The sequence below is a fragment of the Chlorocebus sabaeus genome, chromosome 21, assembly GCF_047675955.1.
Source record: "Chlorocebus sabaeus isolate Y175 chromosome 21, mChlSab1.0.hap1, whole genome shotgun sequence".
Lineage (NCBI taxonomy): Eukaryota > Metazoa > Chordata > Mammalia > Primates > Cercopithecidae > Chlorocebus > Chlorocebus sabaeus.
Window position 1 is genome coordinate 95,727,652 of NC_132924.1, and position 19,586 is coordinate 95,747,237.

General features: G+C 40.2%; 3 protein-coding genes across 10 annotated transcripts in view; all 3 read right to left on the minus strand.

Moving 5' to 3' along the window:
- The window catches only part of CADPS2 (calcium dependent secretion activator 2), a 560,307-nt gene that overhangs the window by 365,548 nt on the left and 175,173 nt on the right, over positions 1-19,586 (minus strand). The gene's annotated exons all lie outside the window — the stretch shown is intronic.
- RNF133 (ring finger protein 133) lies at positions 13,507-15,074 on the minus strand. Its single transcript, XM_007982742.3, has one exon. It carries the CDS (start codon positions 14,805-14,807, stop codon positions 13,677-13,679), a length of 1,131 nt encoding a protein of 376 aa, XP_007980933.1. The 5' UTR covers positions 14,808-15,074; the 3' UTR covers positions 13,507-13,676.
- On the minus strand, positions 17,007-18,395 carry RNF148 (ring finger protein 148). Its single transcript, XM_073008660.1, has one exon. It carries the CDS (start codon positions 18,220-18,222, stop codon positions 17,311-17,313), a length of 912 nt encoding a protein of 303 aa, XP_072864761.1. The 5' UTR covers positions 18,223-18,395; the 3' UTR covers positions 17,007-17,310.

Consider the following 19,586-nt stretch of genomic DNA (forward strand, 5'->3'; position numbering starts at 1 on the left):
TTATCTTTATTAAATGTGTATGTAGCTCACATTTATTTCCATGCTTATTATTAGAAGTGTTTTGGTTTTTGTTTAGAAGTTTGGTGACATTTTTGTGACTAGAAATAGGCTGTAGGAACTTGACTCTTATTTATATCAATCAGCCTATGGTTAAATCAATTTCATTACAAGTCATTTCACTCAAAAATCACAGTTTCTGAGAATCTATCAACTATGTTAAGTGAGGACCGTGAGAACTTACTGTACAGGGAGCATAGTTTTTTAGAAACTTCTGAATTGACACGACATTGCCATAGCATCCAAAAGCACGATTTTCCCCCAATATTTTATTATAAAAATGTTTAAACATATAGAAAAGTTGAAAAAAGTTTGAAGCATATATATATACACATCTACTACCTAGATTTTATTCCATTCGTTCTTTCACATATCGACCCAATCCTTCATCAATTCAAATTATTTTGTTATGCATTTTAGAATAAGTCAAACACATGATTTCATATTTTATAAAATATTCCATAATGGATGAGAAATCAATAAATACCAGTCCTTTGTTGCTGATAAAATACCTCAAACAAACTTTTCTTTGAGAAGATGGGTGATATGCCAATGTTAACAGGGAAGTTGGGAGGAAAGAGATTTCTAAAAGCCAAACCATTACATGTTCCACAATACTACCAAGACACCAGAGAATGAGTTGCTACCCTCTCAAATTCTAGGTTTATAAAACACAAATCTTAAGGATAGCAAGTTATTTACTCATAATAATCCAAGGGCCTGCTGCAGAGAAATGAAGTTCCAAAGTAAAAATGAAAAAAAAAAAAAAAAAGATGTCTGGAAAGTAAATCAATTTTAAAAGCAAACATTCTATTAAGTTAAAGCAAAATGAACTCAAAACTTGTTAACTAAATTTCCCTGGCATACAGTGGCTCTCAATAAATATTTGTTGAATGGATTTTATCGTTTATACTTTGTAGTTATTTATTTTTTAACAGATGGAAACCACATGTGGAATAGCAATGTTATTGCTTTTTAATCCCAGAATCTGATTCTTGGGATTGTGAGTGACCCAAAGGTATAAATCCGATCACTCTTCTAAAGCTTGAATTCCCTCACCATCACCACCACTAAAATGACATCCAAACAATATCAAACTCCTTTAAGGAAGAGAAACTAGGCTCTCTGAAGGCAATAACCTGTCTACAGGCAGGACCACCATCTGGAAAGTTGTATCCAGGTGGCAATGCTCTCCCTGTAGCTGTCATTCTCTTATTGCATGCTAATCCCTGTAAAAACAAAGAAAATCTAAATTCTTTGCAAGCCCATTCTTCAAGTGTTTGATGGCAGCTAACACTGTCTTCTGTCTTGCAGGTTAAACGTTCCTGACATTTCTCAGATGACAAGACCCACTTACTATCCTACTAGCTCTCCTGAACACTAGTTTCACTTTTTCTGCACAGGTTATAGATTAAGGCCTTCATTCATTATTTTCAGGTCTTTGTTCAGCTCTTTATCTTCTTGGTGATGTTTCTACTTAAAGCTGCATCTCTGTCTTTTGTAGCTCCCTATTCTGTTTTCTATTATTCTCCACAGCACTTATAACTATGTAGGCACATGACATTTATTGTATTTTCTTTCCACTAACAAGTAAGCTCCATGGTGGCAGGCATTTTATATGGTTCACCACTGTATCTCCAGGGCAATCAATATTTGTTGAATGAATCAACGAACCTGCCATATGGGTAAGATCTCACAATCCAGGAGGAAGACAGTAATTCATTGTAGTTACAGAAGCAATGCTATTAAAGCAGAAGAAGATGCCACAAACCTTTGGAGGGCCTACATACACTCCCAATGCCTTACATTGAACTTATTTTCATCTACATTATTATGGAAGCTAAACTAAGTTCCCACTAGTATTTGTGAAGCTGGTTTTATGGACCCGAACCTAGAAATTTACATGACTCCCTTCTGAATTTCACCTGTGGCCCACTTTTTTAGTATATTGATATCAGACCTTTAGTGAATATAATAGAATTAACTATTCTCTTCCAGTGCGGACTGTCCAACATTGTTCATACTTTTCAGGTTTTTCTATCCATTTATAAATTGCAAATTATCTAAAATCTATTAGTTTTCTCACAACTCCCTTGACAGTTGTGATAGTGGTAGTGCATAGAGAAACCAGTAGTGGGAGAGGAAAGGATTTCTAGGCACAGTCATGCAGAAGTCAGAAACCTATTGTACATGTGAAATATGCCTAAATGTATCTTGTATTAATGTAGTAATAGCAACTACTGAGACTTTTAATTAAACTATTTTTATTACAAGCGTGATGCATCATTGCTGAAAATGAACTATCTGATCTAAATGAGGTTCTTAAACTTGAGTATACATTAGAATCAGCTGGAGGACTTGGTGAACCAGATTGCTGCCCTCTCCTCAAGTTTCTGACTCTGTAAACTCTGCAGTCAGCCTAACAATTTGCATTTCTAACAAGTTCCCAGGTGATGCTGATGCTGCTCTAAGATGCTTTTCCCTGGGGACAGAAAATGAATGCAGGTGGTCTGATGTAAAAGGCATATGTTCTTTGTGAAAAGTAACTTGCTCTGCGCTGCTCCCCACCCTGACAGAGTCTCGTTCTGCCAGGCTAGAGTGCAGTGGCACAATCTCAGCTCACTGCAACCTCCGGTTCCCAGGTTCAAGCAATTCTCATGCCTCAGCTTCCCGAGTACCTGGGATTACAGGAATGTGTCACCACACCCAGCTAACTTTTGTATTTTTAGTAGGGACGGGGTTTTACCATGTTGGCCAGGCTGGTCTCAAACTCCTGGCCTCAGGTCGTCTGCCCACCTCAGCTTCCCAAAGTGCTGGGATTACAGGGGTGAGCCACCACACCTGGCCTAACTATGCTTTTTAAGCTTAAACTTTTAAAAAGGATTGATATCAATTATTAGGATAATTACACAATTTTTTTTACCCCTTCATCAGAAAGGCAGCCTACATCAAAACCCTTCAAAATAAATACTTTTTACACAAGAGAGCTACCAGCTCCAGTATCAATACTTCCTAAATGGAAGGATCCATTCCTATAGCTCAATATTTCTTTTTACTCGAGTCAGATATACCCTGGCCACACCTTCACCCTCACATAACTCCTTTTTCTTTCCTAATTATGTTGACATCACGTAAGGTATCATTCAACCACCCTCCAGTTAGCACTCTCAATGCCTTTAGCTGGGATTTTTCTTCCACTGTTCATTTCTCTAAGCCCTTAAGACTGGACTCAACCTAATGCTTTGTCCTTTACTTAAAAATTAGTGTTTCAAGCTAACTGCAGGGTAGTGGTTAAGACCATGAGCTGTGGAACCAGAACAAGTTCAAACACAGATTCTGTGTCACATACCAGCTATTTAACTTTGGGCAAGTTACTTAGCCTCTCTGGGTCTCCATGTCTTTATCTCAAGAATGAGGATACCAATAATGCCTATCTCATTGCATTACTGTTAAGGATTAAATGAGATTCTACCCTTTAAGGGAATGTAGCAATACCTGTGTATTATAGCTGTGATTATTACCATCCCTCCCTCTATTCCTATCACACTTGTCAGCTTTACTCAGCCTGCTAAGTATTCTTGGGAGACAAAAAAGTCTTATAGTACACAGGGATACTACAAATTCAGGGGGCCCAAAATAGTAACACTGAAATTTACATAATAGTAAAATCACCACTAATATAAATGTCATTGGTGGTTAAATTAGTTTGTTAACAAATCACAAGTTAGTACTTACATGTATCAAGCCTTTTGTTAATTTTTTACATGTATCTCATTTAATTAGTCTAAGTATAAACCTATATTTCCAGCTATGCCATGAACATCACCCAGAACTTCTATGACATATTCAAAATCTGTACTCTTCTACTCCAAACTTGCTTCACGTCATTGTTATTTTCCGTCTCACTGAATGGCATTATTATAACGTAGTGGTCCAAGCCAGAAAGCAGGGAGTCATCCTTAACTCTTCACTCTTCCTCTACTCCCCCGACCCAGACCCACCTCTTCTGTATCCATGGTGTGTTGGTAAATTGGAGATGAACTGAAGATAAAGGTTATGGATGCAGAGAGGTTTTAAAATCAGTGTTACCCTGGTCATGGAAAAATGAAGTAGAAAATTCACACCAGCAAGTGAAATCAAAGAACATATTATCTTGTAGGCGACCCACCCGATTCACTTGCCACTGCCTTCATTCATATTTTCACCTTATCACTCCTGGATCATTGCAACAGCCTTCTAAGTTCCATATGTTAGGTTCAAGGTCAGGTTCTAACCCATGCCGAGGTCTGGAGGGAGTGAGTGGATGAGTGGCAAATAGCTGAAAGAAAACTCAGGAAGACATAGGTAGGTGAAATATGGCTTTATTCAGAAGCTCTCTCAGCAGCAGCTCTCTTAGAGTGTCCGCTCTGTCTCAGCTGTTTGAGCTGGCAGCTCCCACACACAGCTGTGCTGCTGGTTCTCCCTTGCCTTCAGGGTCAGCAGCTTAACTTTCTCTCTCTGGGCACGAGAGTGCCAATATAGTGTCGGCAGGGCAATGATACCTTTTATAAACAATAGTGGTTTAGAGCCAAATGATGAGCCTTCCCATTTTATGGCTACATGGTTGTGATAACAGGTGGAATTATACACCTGTGCTCTAAACTCGCTGAGTCACTCAGCCTATCCTTGACAAAAGCACAGTCATGTTCCTTACACTCCACCCCCTAGGCCGAGGGAGACATAGGCCTTGGATACACAGGTTATACACATAAGCTTTGGTACCTAGGCTCGATATATACACAGAGGCTTTATACATAAGTTTTGGGTACATAGATTTGATATGCAGGCTTGGCAGCTTGGCACACTAAGGCTTACATTCCACCCCCTAGGCTGAGGGAGTCCTTTTGGTGAGGACCGGTGCACACAGGGTCGCACCTTGGACCCAGAAGCCACAGCAACAATATAAGCAGCAACAACTTACTACTAATATTCCTGCTACGCTACCCATGATTATTAGAGCCCAATGTAGGCCAGAGCCCAGAGATGCCCACCATCTCTGCCAGGGGTCATCAGCAAGGCGCTCAATCACCTCAACCTCCTGGGACACCCCTTATAAAGCTGTCACTATGTTCTGGTGGTTGTCAGGGACGAATTTTCAACATTGTGTCCCTACAAGGGCACAAGTGCCACCTTGAGCAGCTGTAGCTATGTCTAAGGCCATCTGGTTTTGTAGCACCATCTTCCTGATTTGATTAACCTTATCAGTTAACAAAAGGAGGGCAACTCAGATGTAATTCAGGGCCCGAGCTGTGTGCTCTGCAAGGGCTGTAACTTGCGTATCTACAGTAATGACACCTGCTCCAGGAATAGTTATTGCTGAGGGATAGAACCACCAGGGGGCCCACTGCACTCACAAAAACTGGAAACGCAGCGCCCTCTAGTCATGTAGGTGACCAGGCAATGTGGGAAGCACAGTGGCAGGCACACAGGGCCACCCTCAGGTACAGTCCAATTGGCTGGCAGATATGGCCATCCTGTGCCCTCACAGATCCATTAACTTCCAGGTGGCACAAAGTCCATTGGGGCCCAGCCTTGGTAAGGCCGCTCATTCCACCAAACCCTTGGTGTAGTGACCATGTTATGTTTGCACAAACCTCAGCAGGCAACCATCCCAAGGCGACTTTACCCGAGTGCTGCTCTATACATCGTGGTATCCGCAATGCAGACACCACGTGTTCTCCCATTAGCCAGCTCCATCCATCATAGATGCTAGAGTCAGCCAGGGGGCAGGCTTGCCATGGGTTTTGCGATGCCTCCTATTCAAAGCTTGATGTGTTGCGTCCCACCCACTGTCCATGAGGCCCCGAGTTTCTAGCCATGTGCAGTTCTGCACAGAAGCTGCATGCACGCACCAGGGCAAGCCATCCGCAGCTGCTGCTGGAAGGGCAGTGCAGATCCAACAGTTAGAGACATTGGTCACCTAAGTAAGGTGTGGGCCCAGTCCACAATGTTATTGGAGCATGCCAACTTACAGCTGAAACGACAAGGCAAGCACGGATACTAACCAGGGTAAATCACGTCCCTCAGGCAAAATACAAGTCAACTTTTCATCTCTGGATAACAATGCAGCTGCCAAGGGCTTCTGCCCTGGGTGATGATGTTACACCTCATCAGCTTTCTATGGTTCCCTTGGGTCCTGAACCCATGCCAAAGTTGCAGGGAAGTTTATGATAGGCCACATAGACAGTACATATGTTCCCTGGAGGGTTCCCTCCCTGGCTGTTTCCCTCCCCTACAAATGGCTAATTGTGGAGGTCACACATTAAATACCCAAGGAGTAACATGTAAGTTATACTGCAGACCCTTCCCCATAAGGGGCCACAATCACCAACCATCTGCAACGGTGGGCTTGAAAGGTCCATGGCTGACACCAGGTTTTGTCTCCCTACTTTTGGGGGTATTGAGGCAGGTAATAACAGATTACCTTTCATCCCCGTAACTGATTGGAGAAGGTCATCCTTCCTCTCATAGATCCAGCCACGTGGCCTGGTCTTACATGGCTTGGTGACTAGCTAATTCTGTAACTTTCACATAATTAACCAAAAGGTTAAGCCTCGATAAACTACCCAGCTACAGCTGATTACTGTAGGTGTCACCTTCTTGGTGATCACCATCCACACTGCTCTGAGTTTAGCTCATTAGCTACTTTGCCCACACTTGGTATCAAACCATATAGTGTCAGTAGAATGGCTGGACTGTGACAACAGTCTAGGCAGCAGTAGCACCTCAACTAGACCTATTTGTGTATCATGCCCCATTAGGAATGGGGGGATACCCTTCCTTACAGTGAAGGTTCAGAGTCTAGGTGTGCCTCAGGCCCCATGGCCTTATCTTGCATTAGGACTACAGGTCCCAAGACTTCTTGTAACTCTGCTGCTAAGGGACTTGTACTTAGCATACTCCGCTGCTCTAAGCAGGCGCTTCACTTCACTAAAGTGGATGTCTGCACCATCCCTCTCTGAGGAGTCATTACCCATGAATGCATCCATCCCGCTATCATGTAAGTCGTCCGCATGATGACTGTAACCCGTTCTGCCACACTCTTATGAGCCTAAGGGGCAGCATATGTAGTTACTGACTGATTTCCCAGTCCAGGGGATCATTACCCATGAATGTACCCATCTGCTATTACTAATTTCTTCTGTATGAATGAACACTGGAGCTTAGCTCCTTTCCACAGCTAGGACTAAAAGCCTGTTGGCACTTCCAAGGTCTCCATGCACTGCTAGAGGCCCTAACCAACAATATTTGTGGTCACATGAACATTCAGTTTAAATGGGCACCCCTAGACAACTACCCATAAGGCTTGTGCCTACTGAAGAGCCTGCTTGACTGTGTAAGCCTCACCATTCAGCCCCAGGCAAGGTGGGCATTGCCACTTCTAAATCTGCAAGAGAATCAGAGGTTCGGGTAACATCATCAACGAGATCATGACATATGATGGGGCTATGCATATAGTCCTGCAGTGACACTGTGAAAGTCCACTGTCACCCTCCCATGACGGCAGACTATTCCTGGCTCTCTGGAGCAATGCTGATTAAGAGGAATGCATTGGTCAGGTCCACCACACAGTGGCACCATCCCAATTCTATTGTCAAGCAGTCCAGCAAGTCTGTGACAGAAGGCACAGCTGCCAAGCCGTGCAAAACATCCACCCTCAGAATGTCCCCAGGCATGGGAGAGATGTACACAGTGCATAAGCAGAGCGTCAAGTGGCCAATGCCAAGGTGCAGACATAAGTTCCACTTTCACTGACTGGTCTTCATAACCATTGATAAATGCAGCTCTGCTGGAAACTTATCCGGGTTCAGGGACTAGTGGATTGCCAAGTCTGCATATGGCTGATTGTATGGTGCCACCCAAGCCAGGCATCTCGGCCAGTCTCTTATCAAACAGAAAAGGCTCAGCACTTCCACCTGACTGCAGCAGGCAATCTGTGAACTGGAACACTCGGGCAGGACCAGGTTGCACAGCAACCTCTTTCTCCTGAATAACTTGCACTAAGTCTGTACATGACTGCCGACATTACTTGCTTGACTCCCGCAACATAGCGGGGTTGCAGGCACCATATGAAATGTGTTCCACCATGGTGATGGGGGGAGGGTCCCTAGGTTCACCCTTGGGGCCCAACAGCTGCTCATGCTATATTTTCTGGTGGATCACTGGGCGAACCTGCAACAGAGGTTCTTTCTCCCTGTGCTGCATCCCACAGGGACTGGGCATGCAATTCCTACAGCACAGTTACAAATGCCCATGTGACTCTGTCAGCAAAAGAATGCTTTTCCTCAGTGTTGTGCACTTCCAGGTGCTTCAGTACCTTCTCCACATTCGTAGGAGACCCGTCTACAGCCTCCCATGTTTCCACTGTGGCCCATTCAGGCAGCACTGCTGCCACTGGGTACCACAGCCCATGACGGTACACATAGCTGACCCGAGAACCCTCAGAACTGAAGATCCACTCACCTCATCTGGCCAACTATGCCACTTATCAGGTTCATGAGTACACCAAATGTCATGCCCAGGGTCCAGCCCCTGCTGAGGTCCGAGGGGAGTGGGTGGATGGGAATATAGCTGAAAGAACACTTGGGGCCATAAGCAGGTGAAATATAGTTTTATTCAGCAGCTTTCCTATCAACAGCTCTCACTGTTGTCTCTGTCTCAGCTGCTTGTGCTGGCTGCTCCCATGCACAGCTGCATGGCCAGCTCTTCACTGCCTTCAGGGTCAGCAGCTTAACTCTTTCTCTCTCTGGACAGAAGTGTGCCTATACAGTGTCATCAGGGCAATTATACCTTTTACAGACAACAGTGGCTTAGAGCCAAATGATAAACCTTCCCATGTTATGGCCACATGGCTGTGATAACAGGTGGAGTTAAACGCCTGCACTCTAAACTTGCTGAGTCACTCTGGATGTTTACCTCAGCCTATCCTTGACCAAAGCACAGCCATGTTCCTTACACTGTGTCTTCAAGTTTCTTAACCAAAATTTCAAGTGACACTCAAAGCTCCTTTATAAAAAACTGTTAACACTGTTCTCTTCACTAGAATGTCCTTGTTTCCACCAAGTAGATTTCCATTTCAAATATCATTTCCTTCTTTAAGTGTTCCCTAATTATTACTCCAGTTGAAATTCTTCCCTTCATATCACCACAGGCCTTTATCAATTCCTCTCCATGAGGAATAGACATTTAACACTTTCTACCTTGATATTTTGATTTCTACCAAGACACTTTCAGTAAAGTGAAAAAAAGTGAAACTTAACAGAGGGTAAAATTTGGGACCTGATTAAAGGCTCTTTGGAACAGTCCTCTGGCAGTGGTTCTCAGTCTTGTGTGCATGTTGGAATTCCCTGGCCAACTTCAAAAACTACCAATGCCTGGGTCCCAGCCCAGATGTCATGAATGCATCCTGAACATTGAGACTTTGAAAAGCTCTCCAGGTGATTCTGATGTGCAGCCAAGGCTTCGAAGTACTACTCTATGGGGACTATAAAAGGGAGTAAGAGGCTGGGCGCAGTGGCTCATGCCTGTAATCCTAGCACTTTGGGAGGCTGAGGTGGGCAGACTGCCTGAGCTCAGGAGTTCAAGACAAGCCTGGGCAAACAATAAACCCCAACTCTACTAAAAATACAAAAAAAAAAAAAAAAATTAGCTGCGAGTGGTGGTGTGCACCTGTAATCAGTACTTAGGAGGCTGAGGAAGGAGACGATTACTAAAACTTAGGAGGTTGAGTTTGCAGTGAGCCAAGATCATGCCACTGCACTCCAGCCTGGGTGACAGAGCGAGAGTACTGTCTCAAAAAAATAAAAGAGTTAAGAGATTACTAAAGGATTTTTAAACAGAAGCAAAGATCTGGTTGACATCAGATAATAATAAATATTACAACTTGAGTAACAGTTGGCTGTTTAGAAGTATTAAAAGCAGATGTAGGAATGATTCAGGGAAGGCAAATGATATTGTAGGAAAGTGTAAGAGGCAAGGAATTTGGTGGCACTTGGTAAAACTAAAATGACTTACAATTGGTTCTAGGCTGAAGTTGGAAGAGATGGACTGGAAAGAGAGGGACAACAGTTAAGGGAAACTGCTTGGAATGAGAACCACGAACAAGTCTGAAGAAGTAGCGGAGATGAGCAGTCAAGCAAATGTAGAGGGAATTCTGAAAAAGATGCTGTAAGTTGTTAAGTTTTCAAAGATGAGAGAACATGATGTGTGGCAACAACAGTGTGTTGCTAAACTGGACATGTGTAGAGGATTTTTGAAATCAGAGTCACTCTGTTCATCAACAGTGATGAAAAGTATGCATGGCAGCATCTAAAAATCATCAAAGGAAACAGTAACTTGGAGATCTGATAAAGATGCTGCCATAATTGTGAAGAGAGGGGTTAGAAGCTATGATGTGGCTATGAAAAGGGGAGGTAACAAATTGTGATAGAATAAACTTACTGGTAGGAAAGAGATCATTGCTTTTTCCAAAGTACACTCTCTTCCCCCCACTTATAAAATGAAGTGTGTATTTAAAGATATTTCTGTGCTGGTAAATATATTAATTTATAATCTTTATTTTTCAGCATTAAGAACTAAATATTTAAAAATACAGTTAAGTACAAAGCCAAAAAATCAAATGTGTTTTTAAAATACAAAAACAGGTGCTTATAGTAAATGATGGAGTGGGAGGATGGAACTGGCATGAGAAGGACTCCTTCACAGTACCAGCGTGTGAATATTTCTCTACTTGCTTCACTACCTCCCCAAATGGTGATCTTTCCCCCAGTTGATACCTGTGTGCTGCTTCAAAATCCATTAAATGTGGTAAAGGAGTGTAAATCCCATCAGGAAAGCCAGATCCCTGGCTCACTAAATCCTTTGAAAGGCTCACACTAGTGCAAATAAATAGCTGACTAACATTCTCTGCAGGACAATTGCATTACAATAATTCTATAGCAAGAGATAGGGATATTATCAATGTAGTATGTCCTATAACAAGAGATACTGTATAGATGGAGTAAGTCATTTCACCTATAGCACTATCTGATAAGAGTTGAAGTGGATATTTTTCACTGTAGTAGAATATTGAACGTAATTTATCTAAGGAGTGAATAAAAAAGCAAGCTTGATTCTTACAAGGAACATAAACTCCCTTCTGGAGTTCATATTATTAATCCCATGTCATTATGACAAGAGATGTTTGCATCACTAGGTACAAGAGAAAATGGTATACAGCCCACAGAATAAGTGAAAATCTATTATAATGAATAACATTTGATATAGCAGTGCTGTTTCCAAGTTCTATTTAGTAAACCCAGAGTGAAAGTGGTTTATTGATCTGTTTACAACATTCTAAACACTAAGATTAAAACTGTTTTGTTCTGACATAAAAGAAACAGCTATGTAAAGCACTTAGTCCTCTACCTGGCACATGGTAGCCACTCAGCAGTTTCCATTTTCACTGACTTGACCCTTTCCATCCCACTCCAAATATAGATTCCAACCACCCTTTAAAGAACATCCATAGAAAATTCTCAAACAAGCACACTGTGTTAAATGTTAAATGTCCACATTAACAAAGGTTATATTATAGAAGTATGCACATGCCAATTTCTTATACATGGGAGTAACTCAGGTCTTAGATTGACAATGATGAGCAAAGGAAAACGAGGAGAAAAAAGAAAAGGAAAAACCAACAACGATGTGGAGGGAGAATGAAGAACACAATGGCACTGCCAGTGTGAATAGCAAATTCTTGAACTGCCAGATGTCATGGAACAAGTACCCCACACAAGAGTACACAGAGCTGCAGTGACCCTGGAACTCTAGGTTCAGGGACTGCCAACACTACAGATGCATTTGTTGTCATAGCTCTAGTGATTTTCTTGGACAAATGGTATAAATCACTTTAGCCACTCCACCCCCATCCGCTGCTATCCTCTAGTGGCAGAAACACTAACAGTGGCCAAAGATGACAATTTATCCTGATTAGGAGCTGATCCTTTTAGGGGCAGCTGTCATGGGGTCCTCAGTGTCCTCTCTCTTCTGTGTGGACCCTCATCCCTCAGGAAATGACTTTACTCTTCCAGGGTAAGCTTGAAATAACACTTAGTGTTCCTGCTAAATCCTCCAGTAGCCCTGGTGCTATGCAGTTCTTTCAAAGAACAGCTCTTGTGATTAACACAAAAGTTTCTAAAGTTGCATGTAAAAAAGCCTTTGTGTACCAAGCAAGGCATAGCTCACAACTGGTCATTTGCCCAGTTTTTGCCCCGATTCTTCCTGGTCTTAGTTTAGTGCCTCTCCTCCTTTAGTCTTCCATGGGGTGGCAGTTATAGCCAACTACTACCCTTCTACCTGTGTCTAAATTCCAGTATTGTTAACACTGAGCAACTCCTAACATTCCTCTTCACTAGGTCACCCTCCAAGGTTGCCCAGTAATTCGAATCCCAGTGTTAGCCTTACAGAGTTCAAAGCTGCTCATTAAAATTATGCATGCTGAACTATAATAATGAATTCTGGACTAAAATTATAATTTAATATTTTTTCAAAGTAATTTAGAGTGAAAAATTTCAGAATTTTCTGTTATTTTGTATAATTGAGAAAAACAGTTAAGTTTTTCAAATTAACACATAATAGTTGCATTACAGCAAAGATATTTATCATTATTTATTCACGTATTCACTCATTCCTTCAAAAATACTTGAGTGCCAGGCACTCTGCTGGACCCTGAGAATATAGTGAACAAAAGAAACATGATCACAACATAATAACAATTTCTATACTGTATCACTTCTCTCAAGAATAGTCTGGCATAGGTTAAACATTTTATTTAAGAAACCAAATTGGAGGGGGGAGAAACACATGGGAAGTAAATATGCCATGACTAAGTATCAAAGTCGTTCTATGTTTTATGACCATGTAACAATTATTATAAGTAACACTGGACACTAAAATATTTGCTGTTCACTTAAAAAGTGCTAGTATTTTAAAATTTCACTACACAGATGTATACCACAAAAAAGTACTAATTGCTTGAACAGAACTATTTATCAAGAATAAGAGTAATAAAATTTTGTAAAATGTTCATGCCAAGAATGAAAAAAAAAAAAAAACAGCACAACGACCTCACAACTAAGACATACTATAAATACGTTATCAAAAGATAATTTTTACTCTTCCTAGCACATAAAAGATAATTTGTTTTCAAACTTAATTGATAGTTTCTGTATTAGAACAAACATACAAATATATCAGTAATATTTTTACCAAAATAGAGCCCAATATATGTACAGAAAATATTTAAGAAAATAAGTTTGTCCTTAGCTTTAACATGGATGTGTACATACAAATATACATATGTACACTCACAGGAGTAACATATACTGACAAAAAATTACACTTAGCAAAGGTCCAAAATTAAACAAAAAAATCCTGCTAGGACTTTTTTTCTGTCTTTGAGGTTTAACAAAGAATGTAGAAAATTATTGAAGTAACAAAAAATGACACAGAAAACTACACTTCAAACAGACAAACTGCTTGTCAGTATCAGGATCTGATTTCACATACAGGCTTAATACACTTCCTCAAAAGTCAGGCCATCAAGGTGAAGGATGAACATCTTCCCCTACTGAATGAGGCTGGCTGTCATTATTCTGAGAAGTAGGGTTCTCCTCCACATGGATTACTTTATCTGAGGTTCCTGCAGGAGAAACTTCGTTATTTGTCTCCTCTTCACTAGGTGATAAGTTTTCACGCAGTTCACTTGACATTAGAACTTGCAAAGGTTCTGTTCCATTTTCAACATCCACTTGAATCCCCAAAACTTTAAGAATATCACATTTGCAAATGGGGCATGTCCCATGGGATAAAATCCAGGGGTCAATGCAATTCTTGTGGAAAAAATGTTTACAAGTCAGAATACGAACTATGTCATTAGGCTTATAGTGTTCAAAGCAAATTACACAGCTATCTCCATTTGGATTTATTTCCTCATCCCCCTCTTTTACCACTCGAAGTTGGAGTTGTCCAAATGCATTCTGAAGATCAGTTGTTAATCGCTGCCATCTACGGTTCTGAATCCTCGCTAAACAAAGTCTATGAATGTGATAAAAGATGAAATATGCTAAGGTAGCAGTTGTGACAATCACAAAACAGACCAAATAGTGATTCATCCAGATGATGTGCTTTCTCCCCACCTCAACCATGGCTGTAATGAGAACTCCCTTCTTAATTAAATGGAAAATTTCCGTGCCTTTTAAGTTACCAATCATAACCACAACGACATCTTCAAATGCCTGATGAAACATGGGGAACACCTGGTTGCCAGTTCCAGGAAAGTTATAGATGATCACTCCACTGGCTCCCTTCTCAGCTGCCACTTTAATTTTCTGTGTGAAGGTACAACCTCCCCGTTCAATAAGTGCAAGCCAGGTCTCTGAGTACTTTGATCGGCTGAAAATGGTATTGGGATTACATGCATTTTGGATTTTTCCCTCCGGTGGCACTATAACTCCTGCCACTCTCTTCAAAGTGGAGCTTCTTCCAAAGACTCCAGTCTCTCCCAACTCTGACAACACATGATTCCCAACATGAAATGATATGTTCATATAAGCCGTCCAAACAACACTTGCTCTGCAACAGTTCTGACTAACAAGCCAAAGAACACTGAACATGATAAGCCAGGAAAAGTCAGTGTTGTTTCTACAAGTGCCAACCTTGAGTAGATGCATCTTTCCCTTCACCGAGTGACTTAAGAACCAACCCAACAGTTCCACATCTGTTGACAATTAATTTAAAACAACAAAGAGAAAAAAAACTTCAGTATACAAACAAGATCCACTATCTTCCAGCATGTTTTTGTAAGAAATTCTTAAAGATGGCTTACGAGTTTCAGAGGTCTTATTAGAGAGGAGAAAAACTTTAGATTGAAAAATAAATCCCCTCCTTTTAACTCTAGATACTGCTTACTGTTGTTTGATGTGATTATGACATGCAAGATCCAGCAGCCAATTAGATAAGAGTTTAGAGCACACTGTGAATTTATTGGCTTAAATGCTGTTATGGGTGATTTCTATGTTGTTATAAGATGGATATAATCACTGAGCTACGTATAATCATAGTAGGTAGCACATTAAACTAAAAATTAAGTCTAAAATTCATACAATGTATGCTCTTTAAAGCCTGAAAGCACATGTAAGAATGCTATATAAATTTTTCCCAGCAAAGGAAGGAGATATTTCCAACAAAACAGCAAGCTACCAAAAAAAAAAAAAAAAAAAAAAGGATAATTGAAAATTAGTTCTGTGACCAGATGTGAGGCAAAAGTGGTGATATCAGTGACATTATTTTTACATCAAAAAGTAAAAGTCACACTGCTAATGTTTGATTCATCACATAAACCCTTATATTGCATTTATTTAAGCTTTCTGAGACATTTGTGGCTTTTGTTTTATGGTTTTGCTGTTTTAGAGTAAGAGATCCTGCTCAGTTTACTCCTGCCTCACTTTCTCTGTCTTACATTGACTGTACAAATGTAGTAAGTCTGACAGGAGTAAAGAAAGGACTGACATCTAGGGAAGCTAATTTCTCTGCAGGCCTTGACATCTGTTATTAATCAAATAATAGTTTGAAAGGGGAGGAGAAAGGGTGTCAAGGAAAAGATTAAATAAAGTCATATTGGTTTGGCACAATTCATTTTTTAAAAAACAGCTATTAAGAAAAACTTCAAAGGTGCATATTTAAAGTTAACCATTAGCAGCAATAAGTAGATGCTTTTATCAAACATTTTTGCAGAACTCAACAAATACCCCTACTAGAAGATTCCACAGGCTCTGTCCACTCTACCTATGTTTTGGCCACAATCATGTCAGTGGCACAATATGACCTCAAAGCTAATGGATGTCATGTGGACTCACAAGCATAGTGAGTTCACAAGCAGCCACGCTGCTACTGGTACACATTATTGGGGGTGAATCTCAGTGGGTTTTTTTCCCACCAGCTAGGAAACCGAGGCTAAAGATTCTGACCTTGAACTTAAATGTCTCTGGTCTACATGTGTAGAGTGCTAGAAGTCACTTTTGGTTGGATCTCACCAGGACCAAAGGAGCTGTTACTTCTTACGAAATGTGAATCTACAACATGGTAATTTGAGACAAGGAAGAGGAAGGAACAACAAAAACTAGTATAAAAAGAATACTGATGATATAAAACATACCCATAAAGGTTGATTTTCTCTCCCAAAGGCCATTAATCCGATTTTATTTCCATACGTCCCTGCACTTTTTAAAAGGTATTACATGGTGTGTATATTCACAAAGTGACATTGAGTTAGGCATCAAAGGTTTAGCATATCATTCAGAAACAGAAATTTTCATCAATACGACAATACCTAAATCTTTCTGTCTCTCATTGTTGTATAGGTGTTTATTCATCTACTAGGAAAAAAAGGAAGATGCAAAATAAGGCAAAGAATATAACATGGAAAGGCAATTGAACAAAATTTTAGCTCTGCTCTATGTTATCAAAGTGCCCCAGAGAAACATTCATTACCATTTGGAGAGGAAAAGAGAAGCATTTACTAAGGACACTTCTAGAAAAGAAATCTGCTACCATAGCTGAGTCATTTATGCTAGGATTTAAAGAGCTCTGGCAAACAAAGGTGAATGTTTGCAATGTTATCCTAAATGAAGCCTATAATACTTTAGAACACTTCTCCTTACATAACTAAAGTGCTATCATCTAAAATAATTATTTAGAACACATTACCAATCTAGTGAATAGCTTTGGAAACTAGATTTCCTGGGCATTAATAAAATTAATTAACCATGCAGAATCAGAGATATAAATTATTAGATACCAAAATTAGTCAAAATGCGGAAACAAAGTACAAGAATTAGTATTAAAAAAGGAAACTTTAAAATAGCACGAATAATTCTCTATGGCAATGTCACAATCCTAGCAATATGAAGAAAAAAAATTGTTTTTAACATATACTAACATTCTTATTTGGATAAGGGCAAAAAGGTATAAGAATTAAAACTGATTAGAAAGACAAGAAGTTCAAATAGCTGGGCATGATATGGAGTTTTATTTTTAAAACACAAATTTCACCCTTGTTCGTACCTGGATAGAGAAGCTGAAATTTTCTCTCTACATAAAGTACGATAAGAGAATTTATCTAATCTTTGTATTTGGAAAGATCTGGTTACATCTTCAGAAAATTCTCCAGATTTCTTAAGTTTTCAGAATGTCACACTTGCACATGGGACATGTCCTATGGGCTAAAAGCCAGGGGTCAATGCATGCCTTATGGAAAAAATGTTTGCAAGTTAAAATGCGTACTACATCTTGTGGTTTGTATGTGTCAAAGCAAACAACACAGTTGTCTTCATTTGGGTCTAATTCCTCATCCCCTTCTTTGAGAATTCGCAGTTGAAGCTGGTCAATAGCTTTCTTCACATCTGCCTTTATATGACTTCGCCTCCTGGTGGAAGAATTGGGTACTCTAGGTCTCCAGACACAGTGTAAGTAAAGGTAGGCAATTGTGGCAGCCAGGAAGGTAAATAGAGACATGATGTAATGGCTCACCCATGGCATGTGCATTCTCCCCACTTCAATGATGACTGTTACATAGACTCCTTTCTGAATCAAGTGCAAAAGTTCCATGCCTTTCAGGTTGCCTATCATCACCGCAACTATATTTTCCGTCCCCTGGTGAGACATGGGAAATACTTTATTGCCCGTACCTTGATAGTTGTAGATGATCACCCCATTTGCTCCCTTCTCTGCTGCCACGTTGATTTTATGTGTAAAAGTACAGCCTCCACGTTCGATGAGGGCCAGCCAAGAGTCTGCCTGTTCAGGCCTGCTGAAATTGGTCAAAGGATTACAAGCATTCTGATTCCATCCTTCAGGAAGTGCTACCACACCAGACACCCTTTCCAGAGGAGAATGATTCCCGAACACTCCACTCTCTCCTAACTCTGATATGATCTTATTTCCAACTTGAAATGTTATATTCAGGTGAGCTGTCCAAATGGCTTTTCCATTTGAGTCAGGAAGGCTGAGTAGTAGAAAGATACTAAGCCTCAAAAGTCCAGATGAAAGAGAACTATGAGTCGAAGGAGTAATTCTAAGGAAGCTCATGCCTCCATTTGTCTATTTAAGAGGCAAACTTGAGAAAACAAAACAACATCAGTCGTAAAAGGACATAAAGAAGACAGCTTGTTGGCAGTAGATTACTAAAGCACATAAATGGAAAAGGTCTCCCTGGATCAAAGATATCTTGCTCCTTCCAGCATTTTTATATTTGGTAGATTATCTTTCTCATAATGAAACAAAATAAAAAGAGTTGTGATTGGTATCATGTGATTTCAAGAAAATTATGACATTCTAATGGGGAAATTGTGACATCAGAGGTAGTTAAACCAATCCAAGAGTTTATATTAGTGCATTGCATCCTGAAATCCTATTGGCCAAAAAGCTAAGCAATGAGTCAAGATATGTAACAATTTGAACAAGCTGCAAAGCAATAAATAAATTGGTAATAATTTTTTAAAGTCTTGGGTTTCCTTCTTAGTTCTGGATAGAATGAAAATCTACCCAGCCATGTAAGATTTTTTTTTCTAGATGTAAGGCAATGGCAAAGATAAAAATAATTCATGTATTAGTGCATGTACCTGGGCCAGTTGCCAGTTTTCATGCATAGTTCAACACTACCCAATATGGCATTATGTGGGATGGTTCAACACTACCCAATATGGCATTCTGTGGGAAGTAGGAGCAAACCATTCCCACCAACTTCCCACATTAAATGCCTATCCCACACTTAAAGATCCAACACAAAGAAAACAGTGTAAACTCATATTGTTAGCCTAATACAGTCCCATCTTCTGGTAAGAACCTACTATGTGCTAGGCAAATACTGAGAGTGGACATACACTGGAGAAGAAAATAGAAATAGCCCTACTCTTGTAGAGACTAAGGATTTTGGATGATGTCCCAAGGACAAGAGAAACACACTGTAGGGTTCTAAGCCAGGGAGGTGACAAATGTGTTTCAGAATGTTCACTTTGGTTACTTTATTGGGAAAATGTATTGGAGAGGGAGAATAACATGAGAATGAGCTTAGGCAAAAGAAGACAGTGGCTTGGACTCGAAGTAGCAGCATAGATGTAGAGACACAGACAAAGGCTGAATAACAGATTTAGTAACTGGAAGGATAGTAGTGGGAAGAGGAAAGGATGGCCACAATGATAACAAATCACTACATTATTTTGCAAACTACAGAATCTTTACTGCTTTAAAGACGCATTATTGTTTACTTTTGCCTTAAATCTTTATTCAAAGTCTGTTTCAAGGAGCCAATAAATTGGCAACACCCACTCAAATATTTATTTTATACCATGTATAGGATATCGTCTATGTGCTCAGCATGCCACAAAGTCCTAGGGATAGAAAAAGAAAAGACCCTATTTCCTAGTGTGTAAAATGGACATGAACATTTAATC